General features: G+C 42.7%; 1 protein-coding gene across 46 annotated transcripts in view; it reads right to left on the bottom strand.

Annotated features, from left to right (window-relative positions):
- Positions 1-22,635, bottom strand: part of RIMS2 (regulating synaptic membrane exocytosis 2) — a 618,543-nt gene that overhangs the window by 506,181 nt on the left and 89,727 nt on the right. For all 46 annotated transcript variants that reach the window (XM_077271021.1, XM_077271056.1, XM_077271022.1 and 43 more), the window contains one exon: positions 8,190-8,400. In XM_077271021.1, coding sequence (XP_077127136.1) covers positions 8,190-8,400 — 211 coding nt within the window. The remainder of the gene's footprint in view (positions 1-8,189; positions 8,401-22,635) is intronic.

The following is a 22,635-nucleotide window of genomic DNA, read 5'->3' as shown; positions in this document are numbered from 1 at the left end:
CAGAGGGGAACAAGCCAGGGCCAGACCCCTTTGGAGCTCGCTTAAGTTTCACCCAATACTTATCTCCCCTTCTCTCTGTGCAATTCAGCCATTTTTCGAGATCTTCACATTGTCAGGACATCCGACAATATTGACCGTACCCTCTGAACAAACGATGAGAATCATTATAACACTTAATTATGTCTTATGATTTGATAATTCTAAGAACTCACATATTTCTGAAATGTTTCCTTCAATCTTGAGATGTATGATGTGCCTATTGTTATTAGGGATCACGGCGTGGATTCCTTGCCACTATTCTTTATCAGCTCGAGTCAGGGAAGTATTAGAAATTGTCTCCAGTCTCGTTATAATGTATGAATATGATACAACCAAAAATATTAAGGAGGGCGACACTCTAGTTAACAAGTCGCTGAGATTGGCGCTGGATAACATTTAGGCAGCAGATGCCAGACAAGCTGCAATGTAAGTGCCAAGAACGAGGCTGTGTGCGTCACACGGAAGCGCTAATTTGTTGAACCTTGTGATCGGAGAGATTGTTAATATAGCTGTTAATTGAATTAAATCCCAAACTACGTATTAAGTACAGTAATTTCTCATGTAGTTATTATTCACACAGCAATACTTAGTATATTGTTATTTCTTTGTGATCATTTATGATTCCCATTAGGTAAATGCTAACATGTGTATCCAATATCGAGGGTGATCAATTAATACATTCGCCAATTTGCCAAGTACCGTAATTTATCTTCTCTCTTCACTTGTGTTTTACCAGCACAGCTATCCTTAGCCATTTGTTTGCATTTGTTTTTCTGGGGTTAAAATGTCCGTTTTTCAACCAGGAAACTTGTTTTTTTTCTGTTTCTGCCTCTTTTATACAGGAAAGATAGATATCGTGGTGCCGTGTTAGCCAGTGCCTCTTTTATGTAATTTTTTGGTTGTTTCCTTAGCAAATTTTTAACGTTTTTGACCTCTGACTTTTTTTTTTTTAAACTCCACTTCAACAATGAAGATTATAAGCAAAAACCAGCCCGGCTCTTCCCACTTGCCCTGTGCGGGTTCATATTTGTGGGGTGATGTCACCTTTGTATTGTCCGGTGACCTCAATCTCATGGCTTAGTAATGGAGAGGCATCTTTAAGACACCTATCCATTACTAATCCTATAGTTGTATGGTAAATGAACACACAGCAAGTGTAAAGTCTTTTTTATTTGAAATAAAAACAAAAGACACTTTTCCATTTTTATTTAAAAACTAGCTGTACTACCCGGCTTCGCCCGGGTTAATGACTGCTGTTAGCAAAATAGAATGTGTTAACAAAAATTTATTCTGCACACAAAAACCACAAAACAAATAGATAGAAATGTAATTATTAAAAGGCAAAAACTAAGCTAATAGAAGAATTTCACAACATATATTAGCTTTGTTATACTGAGAATGTCTTTGTTGCCTATATTAACCAATCAGAGCTCAGGTTAATTAACTGTAGCAAAATAGAAGCTGAGCTGTGATTGGTTGCTATTGGCAGCCTGATAAATCCCCAGCCAACAGGAAGCCCTCCCCCCTGGCAGTATATATTAGCTCACACATACACATAATAGACAGGTCATGTGACTGACAGCTGCCGTATTTCCTATATGGTACATTTGTTGCTCTTGTAGTTTGCTTATTAATCAGATTTTTATTTTTGAAGGACAATACCAGACTTGTGTGTGTTTTAGGGCGAGTTTTATGTGTCAAGTTGTGTGTGTTGAGTTGCGTGTGGCGACATGCATGTAGCGACTTTTGTGAGATGAGTTTTGTGTGGCGACATGCGTGTAGCAACATTTTGTGTGTTGAGTTGCATGTGACAGGTTAGTGTAGCAAGTTGTGTGCAGCAAGATTTGTGCATGGCGAGTTTTGCGCGTGGCGAGTTTTATGTGTGGTGCATTTTGAGTATGTGCAAGTTTTGTGTGAGGCAACTTTTGCATGTGGTGCAACTTTTGTACATGTGGCAATTTTTCTGTGTGTGCAAGTTTTGCATGAGGTGAGTTTTCCATGAGGTGAGTTTTGCACGTGTGGCGAGTTTTGCGTGAGCCTAGTTTTGCATATGGCGAGTTTTGCATGTAGCGAGTTTTGAGTGGTGACTTTTGTGTTTCGACTTTTATGTGGCGAGGTTGGTGTGTGTGTGTGGTGAAATGTGTGCTGAGGGTGGTATATGTGTTCAAGCACGTGGTAGTGTGTGGCGCATTTTGTGTTTGTGTTCATATCCCCGTGTGTGGTGAGTATCCCATGTCGGGGCCCCACCTTAGCAACTGTACGGTATATACTCTTTGTCGCCATCGCTCTCATTCTTTAAGTCCTCATTGTTCACATCTGGCAGCTGTCAATTTTCCTCCAACACTTTTCCCTTCACTTTTTCCCCATTATGTAGATAGGAGCAAAATTGTTTGGTGAATTGGAACGCGCGGGGTTAAAATTTCACCTCACAACATAGCCTATGACGCTCTCGGGGTCCAGACGTGTGACTGTGCAAAATTTTGTGGCTGTAGCTGCGACGGTACAGATGCCAATCCCGGACATACACACATACATACATACACACATTCAGCTTTATATATTAGATATACCTGTATGTAATCTCCTGTATATAGTATATACCTGTGTGTCATCTCACCTATATATAGTATATATCTGTGTGTCATCTCCTGTATATAGTATATACCTGTATGTCATCTCCTCCTATACATAGCATATACCTGTGTCATCTCCTCCTGTATATACTATATACCTGTAGGTAATCTGCTCCTGTATATAGTATATACCTGTGTGTCATCTCCTCCTGTATATAGTATATACCTGTATGTCATCTCCTCCTGTATGTAGTATGTACCTGTATGTCATCTCCTCCTCTATATAGTATATACCTGTGTGTCATCTCTCCTGTATATAGTATATATCTGTGTGTCATCTCCTCCTGTATATAGTATATACCTGTGTGTCATCTCCCCTGTAAATAGTATATACCTGTGTGTCATCTCCTGTATATAGTATATAGCTGTATGTCATCTCCTCCTGTATTAGCCCTCGTTCACACGTTATTTGGTCAGTATTTTTACCTCAGTATTTGTAAGCTAAAATGGCAGCCTGATAAATCCCCAGCCAACAGTAAGCCCACCCCCTGGCAGTATATATTAGCTCACACATACACATAATAGACTGGTCATGTGACTGACAGCTGCCGGATTCCTATATGGTACATTTGTTGCTCTTGTAGTTTGTCTGCTTATTAATCAGATTTTTATTTTTGAAGGATACCAGACTTGTGTGTGTTTTAGGGCGAGTTTCGTGTGTCAAGTTGTGTGTGTTGAGTTGCGTGTGGCGACATGCATGTAGGGACTTTTGTGAGATGAGTTTTGTGTGGCGACATGCGTGTAGCAACTTTTTGTGTGTCGAGTTGCATGTGACAGGTTAGTGTAGCAAGTTGTGTGCAGCAAGTTTTGCGCATGGCGAGTTTTGCGCGTGGCGAGTTTTATGTGTGGTGCCTTTTGAGTATGTGCAAGTTTTGTGTGAGGCAACTTTTGCATGTGTTGCAACTTTTGTGCATGTGGCAATTTTTCTGCGTGTGGCAATTTTTCTGCGTGTGCAAGTTTTGCGTGTGGCGAGTTTTGCACGTGTGGCGAGTTTTGCATGTGGAGAGTTTTGCGCGTGGCGAGTTTTGAGCGGCGACTTTTGTGTTTCTACTTTTATGTGGCGAGGTTGGTGTATGTGTGGTGAAATGTGCACTGAGGGTGGTATATGTGTTCGAGCACGTGGTAGTGTGTGGCGCATTTTGTGTGTGTGTTCATATCCCCGTGGTGGTGTGATTATCCCATGTTGGGGCCCCACCTTAGCAACTGTACAGTATATACTCTTTGGTGCCATCGCTGTCATTCTTTAAGTCCCCCTTGTTCACATCTGGCAGCTGTTAATTTGCCTCCAACACTTTTCCTTTCATTTTTTCCCCATTATGTAGATAGGGGCAAAATTGTTTGGTGAATTGGAAAGCGCGGGGTTAAAATTTCACCTCACAATATAGCTTTGACGCTCTCAGGGTCCAGACGTGTGACTGTGCAAAATTTTGTGCCTGTAGCTGCGACGCCTCCAACACTTTTCCTTTCACTTTTTCCCCATTATGTCGATAGGGGCAAAATTGTTTGGTGAATTGGAAAGCGCGGGGTTAAAATTTCACCTCACAACATAGCCTATGACGCTCTCGGGGTCCAGACGTGTGACTGTGCAAAATTTTGTGGCTGTAGCTGCGACGGTTCAGATGCCAATCCCGGACATACATACATACATACATACATACACACACACACACATTCAGCTTTATATATTAGATAACAAACACAGTTATACTTACCTAAAGCTCATTCCATTAAAGCCATCGTCTCCTGTAAAAAAAAAAAACAAACAAACAAAAAAGACCATATTCCTCACCTGTCCGACGTTCTGTCCCATGCCGTAATCCATGTCTGGGAATAAACAGTTTTCAACCTGGAAAGTGCCGAGATGCGACAGTCCAGGCTGAGAACCACTGAGGAATGAGCTGCTACGAGCACAGTCAGTGACTAGCACTGACGTCATGGAGGTTACTGCAGGTCACTGAAGGCTGCGTTCCCAGGTGGGCCAATGAACTGTGGTGACCACGGTTAGATCACCGCTCGCACAGTGAGAAAAACTCGCACAGTGCAGCAGTACTGCAGTGAGTTCACCACAGTTCACCTGGAGAAATTTCTCAAGGTGAACTCACCGCTGCACCATGAGACTTTTTCTCACTGTGGTAGCTGTGATCACCATAGTTAAGGAACCTGCTTGCTGCAGCTCATTCTTCCTTGGATTACGGCGTGGGACAAAATTAATACCAGCAATCCCTCCCATCCAGCCACCCCTCCATCCATCCCTCATCCAGTCATCCCTCATCCAGTCATCCCTCCATCCCTCATCCAGTCATCCCTCCATCCCTCATCCAGTCATCCCTCCATCCCTCATCCAGTCATCCCTCCATCCCACACAGCCTTAGGCCGGCGTCACACTCAGCGTATGTAAATACGGTCCGTTTTTTACGGCCGTGATACGCAGAAAAGTCCCCAAAATAGTGATCCGTATGTCCTCCGTAGGCAGGGTGTGGCAGCGTATTTTGCGCATGGCATCCTCCGTATGTAATCCGTATGGCATCCGTACTGCGATATTTTCTCGCAGGCTTGCAAAACCGACATCTAATGGATTTATGTGCTCAAATGTTGCGGTGATGCGCCCTCTGCTGGATGTCCTCATATGAACTCGAGCGTGGGAACTTTTCCAAGGCTCCAGTTCATGAGGACATCCAGCAGAGGGCGCCTCACCGCAACTCAAGGTACCTACAGATCACCCTGCTTTCCATTCAGTACCCGGGGTTTTACAGGCAGGAGCGAGTGCATTAGCAGAGCTCCTGGCTGTAAAATGATTTAACCCCTTCAGATGGATTTACATAGTGGGACATAACGACGGAAGGTATGGAATATTGTTGTTTGTTTTTTTAACTTTGTTTCAGGACGATGGTCTCCGGGTGGATTAAGAGTCTAATAAAATATTACAACACCATGTGTATTTATTTCATTAAAATACTTTGTAATAATGTGTGTGTTTTATTAACCATTTAGTACTATTGGATTAATAATGGACAGGTGTCATAATTGACGCCTCTCCATTATTAATCTGGCTTAATGTCACCTTACAATAGCAAGGTGACATTAACCCTTCATTACCCCATATCCCACCGCTACACGGGAGTGGGAAGAGAGTGGCCAAGTGCCAGAATAGGGGCATCTTCCAGATGTGCCTCTTCTGGGGTGGCTGGGGGCAGATGTTTTTAGCCAGGGGGGGCCAATAACCATGGACCCTCTCTAGGCTATTAATATCTGCCCTCAGTCACTGGCTTTACCGCTCTGGCGGAGAAAATTGCGCGGGAGCCCACGCCAATTTTTTCCGCGATGTAACCCTTTATTTTTCAAGCTACAGTGCCCAAATTTTGCACATACACACTACTAACATTAGTAGTGTGGAATATGCAAAAAAAAAAGGGATATGAGATGGTTTACTGTATGTAAACCATGTCTTATATCCTGTCGGGTTTGGGAAGGATAAATGAAAAGCCGGCAATTGAATTACCGGCTTTTTTATAGAACACTGCTACGTATTTCTCGCAAGTCACAAGCATGGTCCGTGTGTAATCCGTATTTTTCTCGCCCCCATAGACTTTCATTGGCGATTTTTTTGCGCAATACAGTGACAAACGCAGCATGCTGCGATTTTGTACGGCCGTACAAGACCGTATAATACACATCAGCAAAATACGGCTGATAGGAGCTGGGACATAGGGAATCATTGGGCCGTGTGTTATGCGTATTTTACGGGTGTATTTTCTGCGCTCATACGTCCGTAAAACTCGCCAGTGTGACGCCGGCCTTAATGACAAGTGGTAACCTCGATCACCTCGCTTGCAGCAGCTCATTCCTCAGTGGTTCTCAGCCTGGACGGTAGTATCTTGGCATCGTCCAGGTTAAAAACTGTTTATCCCCAGACAAGGATTGCGGCGTGGGACAGAACGATGAACAGGTGAGGGATATGGGTTTTTTAAATTTTTGTTTTATTGCAGGAGACTATGGCTTCAATGGAATGGGCGTTAGGTGAGTATAATTGGGTTTGTTATTTTTAAATAAAAATGGAAAAGTGTGTTTTGTTTTTATTTCAAATAAAAAAGACTTTAAGGCTGTGTGCACACGACGCAGCTGCGTTTTTGATGTGTTTTTTGCACGGATTTCTGCAGTTTTTACCACTGTCGATTTCTATTAATGGAGGGGTGCAGAAACCCTGCAGAAACACAAAAGAAGTGACATGCACTTCTTTGAAATCTGCAGCGTTTCTGCGCGGATTTTTCTGCACCATGTGCACAGCTTTTTTTTTTTCACATTGATTTACATTGTACTGTACATCACAGTGCAGATCTGCAGTGTTTCTGCAGCAAACAAAAACGCTGCAGATCTGCACTAAATCTGCACTAAATCTGCACTACGGTAAATCTGCATCGTGTGCACATAGCCTTACACTTGCTGTGTGTTTATTTACAATACAACAAAAGGACTAGTAATGGATAAGCATCTTATAGACGCTTCTCCAATACTAATCCATGGGCTTAATATCACCGGACAATACAAAGGTTACATCAACCCCACAAATATGAACCCCACTTGTCACTGCCACAGGGCAAATGGAAAGAGCTGGGCAAAGCACCAGAACTGGAGCATCTAATAGATGCGCCTTTTCTGGGCGACTGCAGGCTGCTATTTTTAGGCTGAGGGGCCAATTGCTAAGGCTCCTTACCAGCCCGAGAATACTAACCCCCAGTTGTCTGCTTTAGCTTGGCTGGTTGTCAAAAAAAGGCGGGGCACCCAACATAGTTTTTTTAAGGATTTATTTAAATATTGTAAGAAAACAATTAAAAAAACAGCGTGGGGACACCACTGTTCTTGATAACCAGCCTTGCTAAAGCTGACAGCAATACTCCCATCTGCTGCTGGCTGTTCTCTCTGTTATTAGCAGCAGGTGTAGGCTGATAGGAGTAGTAGTCCCATCAGCTGACGCCAGTGACTGGAGGTAAACTTTTTACTTCCGATCACAGCTGAGGGCTCAAGCTGTCATTTGACAGCGTGGGAACAGTGGCTATCTGACTGGCGGTAATGATTTTACCACTGATCAGAGGCAGTGTTTGCCCCGCTGTTATGCACATGACAGTGTGAGAAAAACCGGGATTCGGGGAACCGAACCCGAACAGTAACACGTGTTTCCTGGTGTTCCGTGATCGGTGTCCGAGCCCAAATAGTAGATAAATAATACATAGAGATATGATAGATAATAGATAAATATGAGATAGATAGATGATAGATGGATATATGAGTGAATATAGATAGATAGATAATATGAGATAGATAATAATCAGAAAATCTATTATAGTGCTGCCAAAGTTTCTTTAATTATTATAGATAATAGATATATGATAGATAATAGATAGATATATGATAGATAATAGATAGATAATAGATAGATAGATATAGATAGATAGATAGATAGATAGATAGATAGATAGATAGACAGACACTTCTATAGATGAGAATTTCCGGTCGTCTTACCTTGCTTGAGCGCAATGACACTCTCCCTCCGCAACGTGCGCAGAACTTAGTTTGGCAATATGAACAGTTATGGCCGCAGCCATCTGCAAATTTCGTTTTGTGGCAGATCCCGCATGTGGGGGCATCACCCTTTTGCTCCTGCTGCTGCTGAGCTTCTTCACCCATCTTTTTCACTTGCTCTTTGTATACTTCAAACTGCTGGTGCAATTTCCTGCACAGGAGAAACAGACACATGAAGAGAAGTGATGAATGCCCGACAGATAAGCAGACAGCTAGATAGAAGTGTCTGGTGATAGGAGCATCAGTGGAGCCGGTGTACGGTGCATGCACACACAGGGGGTTTTGGCGTGATTTTGTAAGAACATGCGTTTTCTTTACGGGGCTCTGGCTTGTATGTGCTGTTTTGAACACGGTGTTTATGCACTTATTATGGGTTGTAGCAATAGGGGGTGTATTTAGTGTACTACAACCTTACCAAAAATCAAGTCAAAACGTGGCAAAAACATGCTTTTTGCATTGATTTACGAGAGATGACATGCAGTCACTATAGACTTGTCCTAATATATAAAGTCAACAAAATAAACAAGTGTAATCGTTGTTATAATTCTTATTTCATAAATCAATAATACAACAGATCACATGATCGCGGGTCACCGATGGGTCGACATGAGAACTAGGGGTCTCCAGCAGACTTACGGTATATGGTTGTCATAGTCGGATTGCTATGAGCATTTCTGCTACACACAGGCGATCTGAACATCGCCTGTACGTAGCAGAGCCAAATGAAGTACTGCAGCCTCTAGTCTCCCATGGAGACTATTGAACCATGCAAAAATAATAATGATAATGGTATCATTAAAAACATCGCAAAAAAAAAAGGCCCTCACTCAACCTGAGATCGCGAAAAATGGAGACGATACGAGTCACGGAAAATGGCACAATTTTTTATTTATTTATTTATTTTACAATCTTTGGATTTTTTTTACACCACTTAAATAAAAAAAAAGCTATACATGTTTGGTGTCTATGAACTCGAAATGACCTGGAGAATCATAATGCAGGTCAGTTTTATGCTGTGTGCACATGATAAACAAAAAACTGTGGAATTGCACTTTTTTTGCACACCTGGAATTTTTTTTCCCGTTTTGCAGTACATGACATGGTAAATCCAATGGTGTCGTTCAAAATTACAACTAGCCCTCACCTGGCCATATTGACTAAAAAATTAAAAAAAACTATGGCTCTGGGAAGAAGGGGAGCAAAAAATGAAAAACGCTGGTCGTTAAGTGGTTACCGTAATTGGGAATTGAAAAATTGGAGAATGAAAGATCAGTCCAGTAGAAGAAAGAAGTGGATTTCTCTGATGAGATATTTACAAAATTTCTTATTTTCACGTGTATTATTGATTTAGGGGTAAAAAAAACCCAAAACTGATCTTTAAGTCTATATTAAAATACAATAAATAAAATTCACAAACAAATTCATAGATAAAAATAATAATTAAATCAAATAATCAACTAATTCTAATAAAGAATTAATAGATAAAAATGACAATAAAAAATACATAAACTAATAATTAATAAAAAATAAATCATAATAATTAAAATACAATTAATAAAAATTACTAATAGGTAAAAACAACAATAAAAAATAATTAATAAACTAATACTTAATAAGAAAAAAAATAAAGAAAATTAACAAATAAATTAATACATAGAAATAGCAATAATTAAAAAATAAATTATAAACTAATAAATAATAAAAAACAAATAAATGATAAATAAGATACAATAAATAAAATTAAAAAATAAATTAATAAATCAAAATAATAAATTAGAAAATAAATACTTATAAATTAATAAATAATAAATAAAATACAATAAATTAAAAGCCGTGAGAAAAATTAAATTAGCCCAATCAGTATCATAAAATTCAGTTCAGAAATCAGTCCCCAATATGTCGGCTCAGGAACTCTCATTGCAAAGATAAGTGTATTATACGGGTTATGCACCTATTGTTTTTTCTACACCTGGAACATTTTGATTCTCGGCCAAATGCAGAATTGGGCTCATTTCCTTCATCTAGGACTCTGCACTTTCTCCTTTCTCTGTCTTTTCTTTACTGATTCACAGTCAAAAGACTCCTTACTAAATAATCTATCACTTTACTCGCCAGGGAAAAGGTCACAATTAATATGTGGCTTCCTACGTGGTGTTTGATGTATAATTCACGCTTATGCTGCTATTTCATTCACTTCCTTCCATTGCATAATATACAAATTGTAAAGATGATTAGATTAGTTCTGCACAGATGGCCATTTAAAGGGACCAGGTCCATTAAATTTAGACTAAGTACTAGAACTGGTAAGCACGGGAGCTAAAGATGTCCATACACATTAGATTCCATCAATTTGTGCTACTTAAAGGGGATTGGTCTCCAGTTTTTTGCTACCTCATCTGACAACAGCCTGATTTATGGAAAGGGAAGCTGAATCCATGGTGTATCACTTAGATTACTGGGTGCAGCCGTTCTCACACAATCAGAGCTTTTAGATTTAGAATAAAGCAGAGCTGAGAAAGCTAACCCCGCCCACACCACAACTAACCCCACCTCCAACACAGCTAACCCCGCCCACCCCAGGCTCTCTGTGTAAAAAGTCCATAGACAGTGAGCTGCCTATCACAGGAGGGGGCGTGTCGGATTAGTCCAGTAATGTTATTCTCTTAGTGATAAATCCTTCACAGTTAGTAAACAACAGCACACACTTTGACAAGTGACACATCCCTGAATTCTGATCTTCAGATCACATAGTAAAAACCTGCTGGCAAATTCCCTTTAAATAAGCAATTGATGAAAACATATTGGAAATAAATATAATCCATACATTTTTGGTAATTATCATACAATTACCAATTTAAAGGGAATGTCCACCTTGGGGGATCAATTTTCTTCTACTTATTTAAAGAGAATCTGTCAGTAGGAACAACCATCCTAAGCCATCTATTTGTGCATGTAGGTCATAGGAAGCTGAATAAAAAGACACATCAATATCTCCAATCCAATGTCTTATTCCAAAGAAATCCACATTTTTCTTAATTTGTAAATTACCTGAGAATCTGCCTTCAGAGCTTATTTTGCATGAAAGGAGGAGTTACCAGTGTGAGACATGTAATGACTGACAGGCCGCTCTCCTCTTCTACATGTCTCTCAATGGCAATGTCCCCTTTCATTTAATATAATCTCTGAAGGCAGATTCTCAGGGAGATCTATGTCCGGCCCATAGATCTTAAGAGCTCATTTACATATTAAGAAAAATGTGGATCTCTCTGGAATAAAACATCGAAAGGCCGATATAAAGGTATCATTTTATTCAGCTTCCTATGACCTAAATGTTTATATAGATGACTTGGGAGGGCTGATCTTACTGGAAAATTCCTTTTAGGTAACAAAAAGGAGGCAGGTACTTTTTAGGCGATTTATGTAAACTGAATTGTAAATTGATCGAATTCGAGGGGACTTGTGAATTTCATAAAGTTCGACTTGAATTTCGAATCAATTTGATAATCTTACGGAGGCACGTTACAGTATAGCAATATATATAGTCTCTATGCTAGAAGTTGGCGGATTGATTAGTGGGACTCCGGTCCACTGGCCAGGTCAGTAGTCTCTACTCGCGAATCTCTTCCCTCCCAGGATCCACAATGTGGCTTTTGAATAGCCGGACTGGTCATGACATCATCTGTGCGTAGCGCCACAATGATAACGTCGAGCCAGACTAGCTACTCAAAAGCCGCGTCGGGCATCCCAGAAAGTAAGGCTAGGTTCACATTGCGTTAGGGCAATCCGTTTAGCGCTAGCGGATTGCGCTAACGCAATGTATTTTTATGGATCGCGTTTAGGGGTCGCGTTAACGTCCCCGCTCTCGCAGATCCCCGATCTGCGAGAGCGGGGAACGGACCTCGGGCGCGCCGCGGACGCTGCAAGCAGCGTCCGAGGCGCGTCACAGAAGAACGGCACATCGCTAGCGCGAGCCGAAAAAGGCACGCACTAGTGATGCGCTGCTGGCGAAATTAACATTCTGTCAATGGGTGCGCTAACGGACCCGTTGCATGGCGTTAATTGCGACATTTTCGCCGTGCAACGCTGTCCGTTAGCGATCACCCATTAACGCAATGTGAACCTAGCCTAAGAGACTCGCGAGAGTCCCGTCCTGTGGCCAGAGACCACTGACCTAGCCGATAGTCCTGAGTCCCGCGAATTGATGAAACCTGCTCTTCTCAGTGCACATGATAACTCCGGTGATTCCCTATAATATGAATTCAACTCTAAAAAGGGCAATTAAAATGGCATAAAAAATAAATAAAATACATAAATATATAAAAATATGGAAAGCGAAAACAAACAAAAATATTCTTCCTGCCATCTCAACAAGTATATCACCCAAATATTCATCTGTAAATACTAAATGACAAACATTGTGTGTAGAGCCTAATTTACATCTGGTGGGTTCTTTAACCCCTTAGTGACAGAGCCAATTTTGTACTTAATGACCAAGCCAATTTTTACAATTCTGACCACTGTCACTTTATGAGATTATAGCTCTGGAACGCTTCAACGGATCCCACCCATTCTAAAATTATTTTTTCATGACATATTGTACTGCCTGTTAGTGGTAAAATTTCTTCGATATGACTTGTGTTTATTTATGAAAAAAACGGAAATTTCACAAAAATTTTAAAACTTTGCAATTTTCAAACTTTTAATTTTTGTGCCCTTAACTCCTTCACGACATGCGCCGTACTAGTACTGCGCATGTTGTGTCTCCCCCTTTGATGTGGGCTCCGGCGCTGAGCCCACATAAAGTCGTGACGTGTCAGCTGTTTTGTACAGTTTTGCCCGCAATAGCTGCAGGTGGAATCACGATCCACCCGCCGCTATTAACTAGTTAAATGCCGCTGTCAAACGCTGACAGCGGCATTTAACTACCGCTTCCGGCCGGAAATGCGCGCACCACTGACCCGTCATGTGATCCGGAGTCAGCGATGCATCGGCATAACAACCAGAGGTCTCCTTGAGACCTCTATGGTTGTTGATGCCGGATAGCTGTGAGCGCCACCCTGTGGTCGGCGCTCATAGCAATGAATGCAGTAAATCTACTACATAGGGGCGATCTGAAGATCGCCCCTATGTAGCTGAGCCTATCGAGTTGTGCAAGCTTCTGGCCTCCCATGGAGACTATTGAAGCATGCCAAAAGTTACAAAAAATGTTTTAAAAAATACGAAAAAAATAAAAAAAAATATAAAAGTTTAAATCATCCCCCTTTCGCCCCATTCAAAAAAAAAAAACAGTAAAAAAAAAAAATCAAACATTCACATATTTGGTATCGCCCGTAACTCAGAATCGCCCAATCTATCAATAAAAAAAAATAGGATTAACCTGATCGCTAAACGGCGTAGCGAGAAAAAAAAAATTCAAAAAGCCTGAATTATGTTTTTTTGGTTGAACCTAGCAAAAAAGCCAAACAAGAAACAAGTGTGGGATTGCACTTTTTTTGCAATTTCACCACACTTGGAATTTTTTTCCTGTTTTCTAGTACAAGACATGGTAAAACCAATGATGTCGTTCAAAAGTACAACTCGTCCCCAAAAAAATAAGCCCTCACATGGCCATATTGACGGAAAAATAAAAATAGTTATGGCTCTGGGAAGGAGGGGAGCAAATAACGAAAAAGCAAAAACGAAAAAGGTCTGCGTCTTGAAGGGGTTAAATCCGAGAGAAATATCTCACAAAATAGTTCATAAATAACATTTCCCACATGTCTACTTTACATCAGCACAATTTTGGAAAGATCATTTTTTTTGTTAGGACATTATAAGGGTTAAAAGTTGACAAGCAATTTCTAATTTTTCCAACAAAATTAACAAAACCATTTTTTTTAGGGACCACCTCACATTTGAAGTGAGTTTGAGGGGGTGGGTCAATATAATAGAAAATACCCAAAACTGACACCATTCTAAAAACTGCACCCCCCAAGGTGCGCAAAACCACATTCATGAAGTTTATTAACCCTTCAGGTGCTTCACGAGAACAAAAGGAATGTGGAAGGAAAAAAAATGAACATTTTAATTTTTTCACAAAAAATTTACTTTAGAACCGAACTTTATTTTCTCAAGGGTATCAGGAGAAAATGGACCAGAACATTTGTTGTGCAATTTCTCTTGAATACACCGATACCCTGTATGTGGGGAAAAGCCACTGTTTGGGTGCATGGCAGGGCTCAGAAGGGAGGGAGCACCGTATGACTTTTTGAACGCAAAATTGTCTAGAATCAATGGCAGGCACCATGTCACGTTTGGAGACCCCCTGATGTACCGAAACAGTGAAAACACCCCAATTCTAACTCCAACCCTAACACAGCCCTAACCCTAATCCCAACCCTAACCCCAATACAACCCTAACCCCAACCCTAACCTTAGCTCTAACCCTAGCCCCAAACCCTAACCCTAGCTCTAACCCCAGTCCTAATTCTAGCCCCAACCCTAACCCTAGCCCCAACCCCAACCCCAATCCAAACCCTAATGGAAATACTTTATTTTATTATTTTTGCCTAAAAAAGGGGGTGATAAAGGGGGGGGGGGTTATCACAGTGATCAAAATGAACCAATAGGAAAAAATCTATTGTTCTTGGGTGCTGGCCAGCAGATCTCGCCCGGCGCACTGCGCATGGGCCCACCATTTTCTTCCCGGAAGAAGATGCCGAGGGCCGGAGGACACCAGAGGTACCGGGGGGTTCGGGGGACCCCATTTCTCTCTCCTCTGATGTGCTAGATCAGCACGGTGGCTCAGTGGATAGCACTGCAGCGTTGGGAGTCCTGGGTTCAAACCCCACCAAGGACAACATCTGCAAAGAGTTTGTATGTTCTCTCCGTGTTTAAGTGGGTTTCCTCCGGGTACTCCGGTTTCCTCCTACATTCCAAAGACATACTGATAGGGAATTTAGATTGTGAGCCCCATTGGGGACAGCGATGATAATGTGTGCAAAACTGTAAAGCACTGCGGAATATGTTAGCGCTATATAAAAAAAAAAAATAAAGAAAAATAAAGATATCAGAGGAGAGAAAAAGAAATGGGAAATCTGACTTTTTTCTGGTCGCCGTTATTCTGAGACCCCGGAGATTTTCCGATGCTGGGGGGCGCTACAACCTTATTTCTCAGTGCTGAGGAATAAGTACCCTTAACTGTCGCCGTTAAAAGGCATATCGGCGGTCGATAAGTGGATGAAGGGACAGGTTATTACATATATATAGTGGTATGGTTGCATAGTCGCTTGTCCCCTAATAAACAGAACACCTTTTCTTTACAGATTTAAGGTGCCATCATGAGTAGGGATGAGTGAACCCTTTGAAGTCCAGGTTCAGGTTTCCAGACCTTTACCCAAACTTAAACCTGAACCCGAACATCATTGAAATCAATGGGGACCCAAACTTTGAGGCTGGAAAATCTGTCTGTCTCTCTTTCTCTCCTCCCTGGACTCCTAAACTGTAAAACAGACTTCCGAGAGAAGTCCGTGTTCAGAGTTTAGCACCAAAAACTAGTTGTCCGGTATGAACCCCCGAACTTTACAGTTCGGCTTCGCTCATCTCTAATCATGAGAAAAATATCATATAAGTCATATGCAAATTAGGATGGAAGTATTCTGGGGGCGTGTCAATGCACTTGGAAAAAGCTGCCTAAGTGCAATGACATGTTCCCAGTGCACTTCCCAGCTGATTTGCATATGGCTCCTATGCTATATTTCTTATGGCTGGCACGTCGGATCTCTTTACAAAAAGTATCATTTTTATTAGGGGACAAGCCATTACTTCTACGTAAAGACGTGCTGACAGGTTCCATTTTGTAGTAATATTTTGATATCACTAATAGAAAAAAATACAGCAGAAAACATGTTAAAAACAAGACTAGTGCCATTATTGGGGAAGATTATACTGAATGGATAAAACACGTTCAGACATAAGAGGATCCACTGTGACTTTATGGGGAAAGGGGTGCATGATAGTAAAGCAGTCCTTTATCCCCCGTGGACGTGCCATGGAGATGATGCCAGCCGCTGTCACCTCCGCCGACATTGCTGTTTATCTCCCGTGGCAAACAGTGGCTGTCGCCTATCAAACAGGACAACCAGACTCGTTGTATAACAACAGACACTTATCCTCCGAGTCCTTTTTTTTTTTTCTTATTAAAAAGGAAAGCCGCAAGGTTACGAAACGGCAGCATCACAACAGTAAAAGGATACAACGGCCTAAATAATGTAAAGTGTTCATAAATGTTGTACACCCTGCAGACTGAACTTACCCTAATCTGAAAATAGTGATGTCACGGGGTCTCCGGTTACGGTGCCAAGCAAGAATGACACATGCTTAAATGTCCTCTACACCAACGCCAAAAAATAACACCAACCCCCCAAAAAATAACAATGGCCCCCTAGGTCTGATGCATACATCGCTCCACGTAGGAGACGTCACCCAGGTGCAGAACATGGAGTCTGCGGATATGTTAAGGCAGCATGTTGTACTTTGATGGCTCATGCAATTAAAGTAATGTGAGTGACTTGTCAGAAACATTATCCCTGCCGGTGAGGATCTTCCTAGGTGTAATCATATTTCGATGTACTTAACAGCCAGCTTGGGAAGCAGCTATTTATAGGAGTCTGTATTGAAAAGACATTGTGCATTATATACTAAAAAGGTAAAAGAAGGATACATCAAAACGTAAAATCAAGCGATCCAGCGAGAAGATAAAGAGCAAATCCAATGGAAAAGGGTTTTATTAGCAGCTCATGGACACACCCCGATAGAAATAACCCGGGGTCTATGTAGCCCATTAATGTGGAACCTATTCCAGAGCCAGAAGCTCACCTCGGTGTGAGTGCCTCCATCCCAGAGAAACGGGACAATTTTTTTTCTCCGGTTTTATCCTAGTTGCTTCAGTTTTTTTTTTCTCAGCCATTTTTTCCCCGAAGAAGGTAAATTCTGAACAGTTTTCATCCACTGAGGGCAGCTCCTGACGAGCGCATGTTCTCCATCTGAGAAAAACAGTCCGAATGTGCTAATCACACCCTGACCAGAGTAGTTGATCAGAGTGGGATCCATTATTCTCGGATGTGGAATTTACAAAAAAAAACAAAACGTTTTTTTCAACTTCTCGATTCAGTCTGTCCAAGAAAATCGGATCACACTCAGATATCTTCATGTTTTCCATGGACTCAGACATGAATAGGCGAGTGCCATTTGATTATTGGCGGCAAATCGTCCATCCTTCTATTTGTTTTCTCAGACCACATGCCACAAAGAAAAAAAAAGAAAAAAATCAGGAATGTGCATTGTTATGGACCTGGTGGTTAGGTGCACCAGGAATGACCTGATAATTAAACACGGAATCGGGACGAGCTCTGGGTCTGTTATGGACCTGGTGGTTAGGAGCACCCGAAATGACCTGATGAGTAAACTAGTAATCGGAACAAGCTCGGGGAAAGTGGGAACTCTGCTGACCGCAAACACTACTCCTATCAACACAACTAGAAATAGCCGTGGAGCGTGCCTGACTCTGCCTAGACGCCTCTTCACAGCCTAAGAGCTAACTACCCCTAAAGAAAGGAAACAAAGCCTCACTTGCCTCAGAAAAATTTCCCCAAAGGTAAAAGCAGCCCCCCACAAGTATTGACTGTGAGTTAAGAGGAAATCACAAACACAGGATGAAATAGGCTTTAGCAAAGAGAGGCCAGTCTAACTAAACAGATTGAGGATAGAAAAGGGATCTTTGCGGTCAACACAACAAACTACAAAAAACACGCAGAGTGTGCAAAAAATACCCCCGCACCGACTCACGGTGCGGTGGTGCCACTCTGCACCCCCAGAGCTTCCAGCTAGCCAGGCAGTTTCATGAAAGCCAGCTGGACTAGAACTTAGCAAGAAAAATCATAAGAACAAATGAACAAGCCGGAACTTAGCTTTTGCTGGAGTAGTAAGGTCCTCAGAAAGATCCAGGAGAGATCTGAACCAGTACTAGAACATTGACAGCTGGCATGGAGTAATGATCTGAGTGGAGTTAAATAGCGAATCCAGCCTAGCCCTAAACGAGGGCAGGTGGGGAAGGAATCTCAGAACCAGCAGCTCCACTCACAGCCACCAGAGGGAGTCCACGGACAGAACTCACCGAAGTACCATTCATGACCACAGGAGGGAGTTCGAGAACGGAACTCACAACAGTGCATGGCCCCATAAAATAACATGGAGACGAGTGCAATCTGAAGTTTTGAACGTTCACACTTGGACCAAAACTAGGGTTGTCTGTACAAGCCCGGAACCTTAACAATGGATCAGTTAAAAATAGATGAAACTCAGATGGAACTCGGAAGTGCAAAATCTGTCTTCCTAGTTTTGTCAGTGTCTCATGGATCCCCATAGACTTTATTGGCCGAGTCTGATCCACAAAGCGGATGAAAACAGGACATGCTCCGAGTCTCATGGTCTGGACACACGGATCCACTTTTAGTGTGTATGAATCAATGAAAGTCTTGTCAGTGTCGGAGAAATAGACGGCCGGCCCTAGGACGTGTCACATGGACGTGTGAATGTAGCCTGAAGAAGATATCCCAAACTGAATGGGAATTTGGAAACTCAGGTAAGATAGGACTCTGGACAATAATGGATCCCAAAAATCCAGAATAAGACAACCCAATTTTGAGGTGACTCTGCAGTGAATTACTTGGCACTAACGTTTATTTCTTATGAGATAATTCACAAATAATTTATGAGGATCTAATTGATGATTTGTGTAAACTTACAAAAACAAAGATTGCTTCTATATGCCAGGTAATATTGTCCCCAGGCCACAAGAAGAAGATGACTTGTGAGATCTGTGAGCTTCCAGCCCTCATATGGACTTATGTTCAGTGCACTTGTCTATGTTATAATGGTTTGTTCATGCTGGAGCCATGATGGCATGAGACGGTCACTTTAGTGACTCTACAAATCTTGAAAGTATAATCAAATTCTGGACTAACAAAACTATTCATCTTTTCATATTTTTATCTGTACAACATCTGTCCATAGATGGATGACCATAGTTAGGTAATTCTTATGGAATGAGTTTAATTTACAGGATAGTCATCTCTATTTCGCAATGCAGGGACAATATTCTTCTTTCCATATCATGTATTTCTCCTTCTACATAGTAAGTGAATATTGTCCTCCTTTGAATACAGTGTTATTTTTTAAATCCAATATTTCCATCTCAAAAATTCTATGTTGATTATTTGTTAATATAACTTTAAAGCAACCAGTGCTCCATCTCCAGATTCTGAACTATTTTTTATACAGATGCCTTCAGCCACCACTAACGGGAGCTACTGTCTACTGCTGAACGCTTGAAATAGCGCCCTCTAGCTGTGACCACAGGCATCTAAAACGTATTCATTGCAATGATAGTGTTCAAGCATAACCATTGCTGAATTTAAGTCAAACGGGGAACAAAGAATCCCTGTTCTTGTGATTCGGGGGGGGGGGGGGGGAAGAGAGTCCCTGAGAGATTTCTATTATCTATCCTTATAATTATGGGACTAACACTTCATGTCATAAATCTGATAATATAATGAATATGAAAGTATAATACACGAGTACTAAACACTAAATTCCATTTTTCCATTCAGTTCCATTGCCTCCTGATGCATAGCATCCAGCCCCTCTCCCCCCATTGTATAGCACCGAGCCCCCGTGTGTAACATTCGGACTCTCGCCCCCCGGGGTACAACATCTAACCCCTCGCCCCCCGCTGTATAATACCCAGCCCCTGGGTACATAACATCCGGCTCCTCACCCTCGGGGTATAACATCCAACCCCTCGCCCTCCACTGTATAATACCCAGCCCCTCGCCCCCGTTGTACAACATCCGTCCCCTCATCCCCGAGGTATAACATCTGGCCCCTGGGGTATAACATCCAACCCCACGCCCCCCACCCCCGTTGTATAACATCCAGCCCCTCCCCCAGTGTATAACACCCGACTTCTCACACCCACCCCCCCGGTGTATAAGACAAGGCACCTCCGATGTATAAATGCAGCTTCTCGTCCCCCGATGTATAGCGCCTGGCCCCTCACGCCTCAGTGTATAACACCCAGCCCCTCACCCCCTGGTGTATAAGACCTGACCCCTCGCCCCTGGTGTATAAGACCCGACCCCTCACTGTACAATACCCAGCCCCTCACCCTGTTGTATAACATCCGGCCCCTCACCCCCCTGGTATATAACATCTGGTCCCTCGCCCCCAGTGTATAACATCCAGCCTCTCGCCCCAGTGTATAACACCCGGCCCCTCACCCCCCAGTGTATAAGACCCAGCCCTTGCCCCCAGTGTATAACACCCGGCCCCTCACCCTCTGGTGTATAAGACCTGACCCCTCGCCCCATGGTGTAAAAAACCAGACCCCTCGCCCCCCAGTGTATAAGACCCGGCCCTCGCCCCAGTGTATAACATCCGACCCCTCACACCAAGGTGTATAAATCCAGTCCCTCGCCCCCGGTGTATAGCACCTGGCCCTTCACCTTTTGGTGTATAACACCCGGCCCATTGCCCCCAATGTATAAATCTGAACCCTTGCTATCCAGTGTATGACATCTGGCCCCTCACCTAGCCATGTATAACATCTAGCTCCTTGGCCCCCAGTACATAACATCCAGCCACCTGCCCCCTGATGTATCACATCCGGTCTCTCACCCCGATGTATAACATCTGGCCCCTCGCTGTGCCGTCTGCCTTTACTAATGTGTGACACAAATACTGGTGGTAAAAAGCTCACTGATAGCAGCGTGGTCCTGTAATAGGAGCCATTGATGTATCTAGTCAGGTCATGACATTTCTTTGCTCCTAAACATTCCCCCATCACCTATGAGTGGCATTATTGAGAAGAGGAAGGAACCGTAACAACTCAGCCACAAATATCCCGAAACGTTACAGTTCTGCTGACCCCACAACTGCAGAGTTGTATTACCAGCATTTCAAAATCTGTGCCCTGGCAAGAACTCCATAACATGGATTTCCATGACTGAGCAACTGTATATAGCCTTACATTACCAAGCACAATTGTGGTGCCCCTGAGGGTCCAGTCACCACAGAGTACTGCACCTCACCCAGAGGTGTGGGATTCCGCTCTCAGGTAAGGAGGGGGCACAGCATAGAACCCAACACCTGCATCCAACACTAGACATTCAGTCAGGGGCTGGCTGGATAGGAAAGGGTGTTGGAGGAGTGTGTAGGGTAGGTAGAGTAAAGGAGGAGCTTGTAGAGACATCAGCTTAGGTGAGTATTGAGAGAGAAGTGGAGCTGAGCAGACATGGGGGTCTGCAGCTCCTGGCAGACAGAAAGACTGAAACAGACAGAATGTCACGGGAGTACTGGGTAGACTAAGGCTGGTTACCCGGGCCCCTGCGATTTCCCTTAGACTAGGGAAACCCTGTCTGTCCCTTTCCCAGAAGTTACACTAAAGGTGTGCATGTCTGGGCCGCCAGGCCTGACCCTGTCTCCTGTTTCAGCCTTAAGCTGAAACCACCACCCGCCACCCAGTGAAGAGACCTCACACCAATCCCCACAGAAAGCACAGACAGGGAAAACTGAAAAACGCACCTCGCCGCAGACATACAGGAAAACACAATAATGTGCACAGGGCAAAACAAATACAAATATAGGAAGGAGGAATATGACAAAGGATAATACACCACCAGATACGATATTCCTCCAACAAGACCACCACTCCAGACAGGAATCACTAGGCAAAAAGCACAAGCTATAATCGGCGACGCCCAAAGTCCAGCGCGACTATTTAAAGGCCGTGGGCGTGACCCAGCCTCCAACCTGATTACCAGCTAGATTAACCCCGAGCAAGCTGGATAAAATCTAGCCGACGCCACTGAGCGTGTAGTGGACGTAAGTGGAATTACTGCTGTCTGTCGGACGCCCTACTGTGAACAGCGTCCGACATGACACAGAAAGGCACTCCCAGAAAGAGAGCTGAAGGAAAGTGAAACTACAGAAAGAACTGAAGGAAGGGGTCCTAGAGGCACGGGTAGTGAGAAGTCCACCTTATGGGATGAACTAGATCGGAGACGGTGAGCCCAACCTCTCCCCCAACATCAGTGTCTGACCTCACAAATGCTCTTCTGGATGAAGGGGCAAAAATTCCACCAGATACCTCCGAAATCTTTCAGAAACCTTCCCAGAAGAGTGGGAGCTGTTATGGTAAAATAGGGAAACAACTCCAAATATTAAGGCCTATGGAAGTAGAATGGGACATCATAAAAGCTCCTGTAGATGTAATGTGGAGGGGGCACATATTTTTGTTCATATAATGTATATTATAAAATCGGGACCAGATGGAAGTAAAAATATGAAG

The sequence above is a fragment of the Ranitomeya variabilis genome, chromosome 6, assembly GCF_051348905.1.
Source record: "Ranitomeya variabilis isolate aRanVar5 chromosome 6, aRanVar5.hap1, whole genome shotgun sequence".
In the NCBI taxonomy this organism is placed as follows: Eukaryota; Metazoa; Chordata; class Amphibia; order Anura; family Dendrobatidae; genus Ranitomeya; species Ranitomeya variabilis.
Note: the sequence above shows the minus strand (reverse complement) of the source record. Positions and strands in the feature narration are given on the sequence as shown.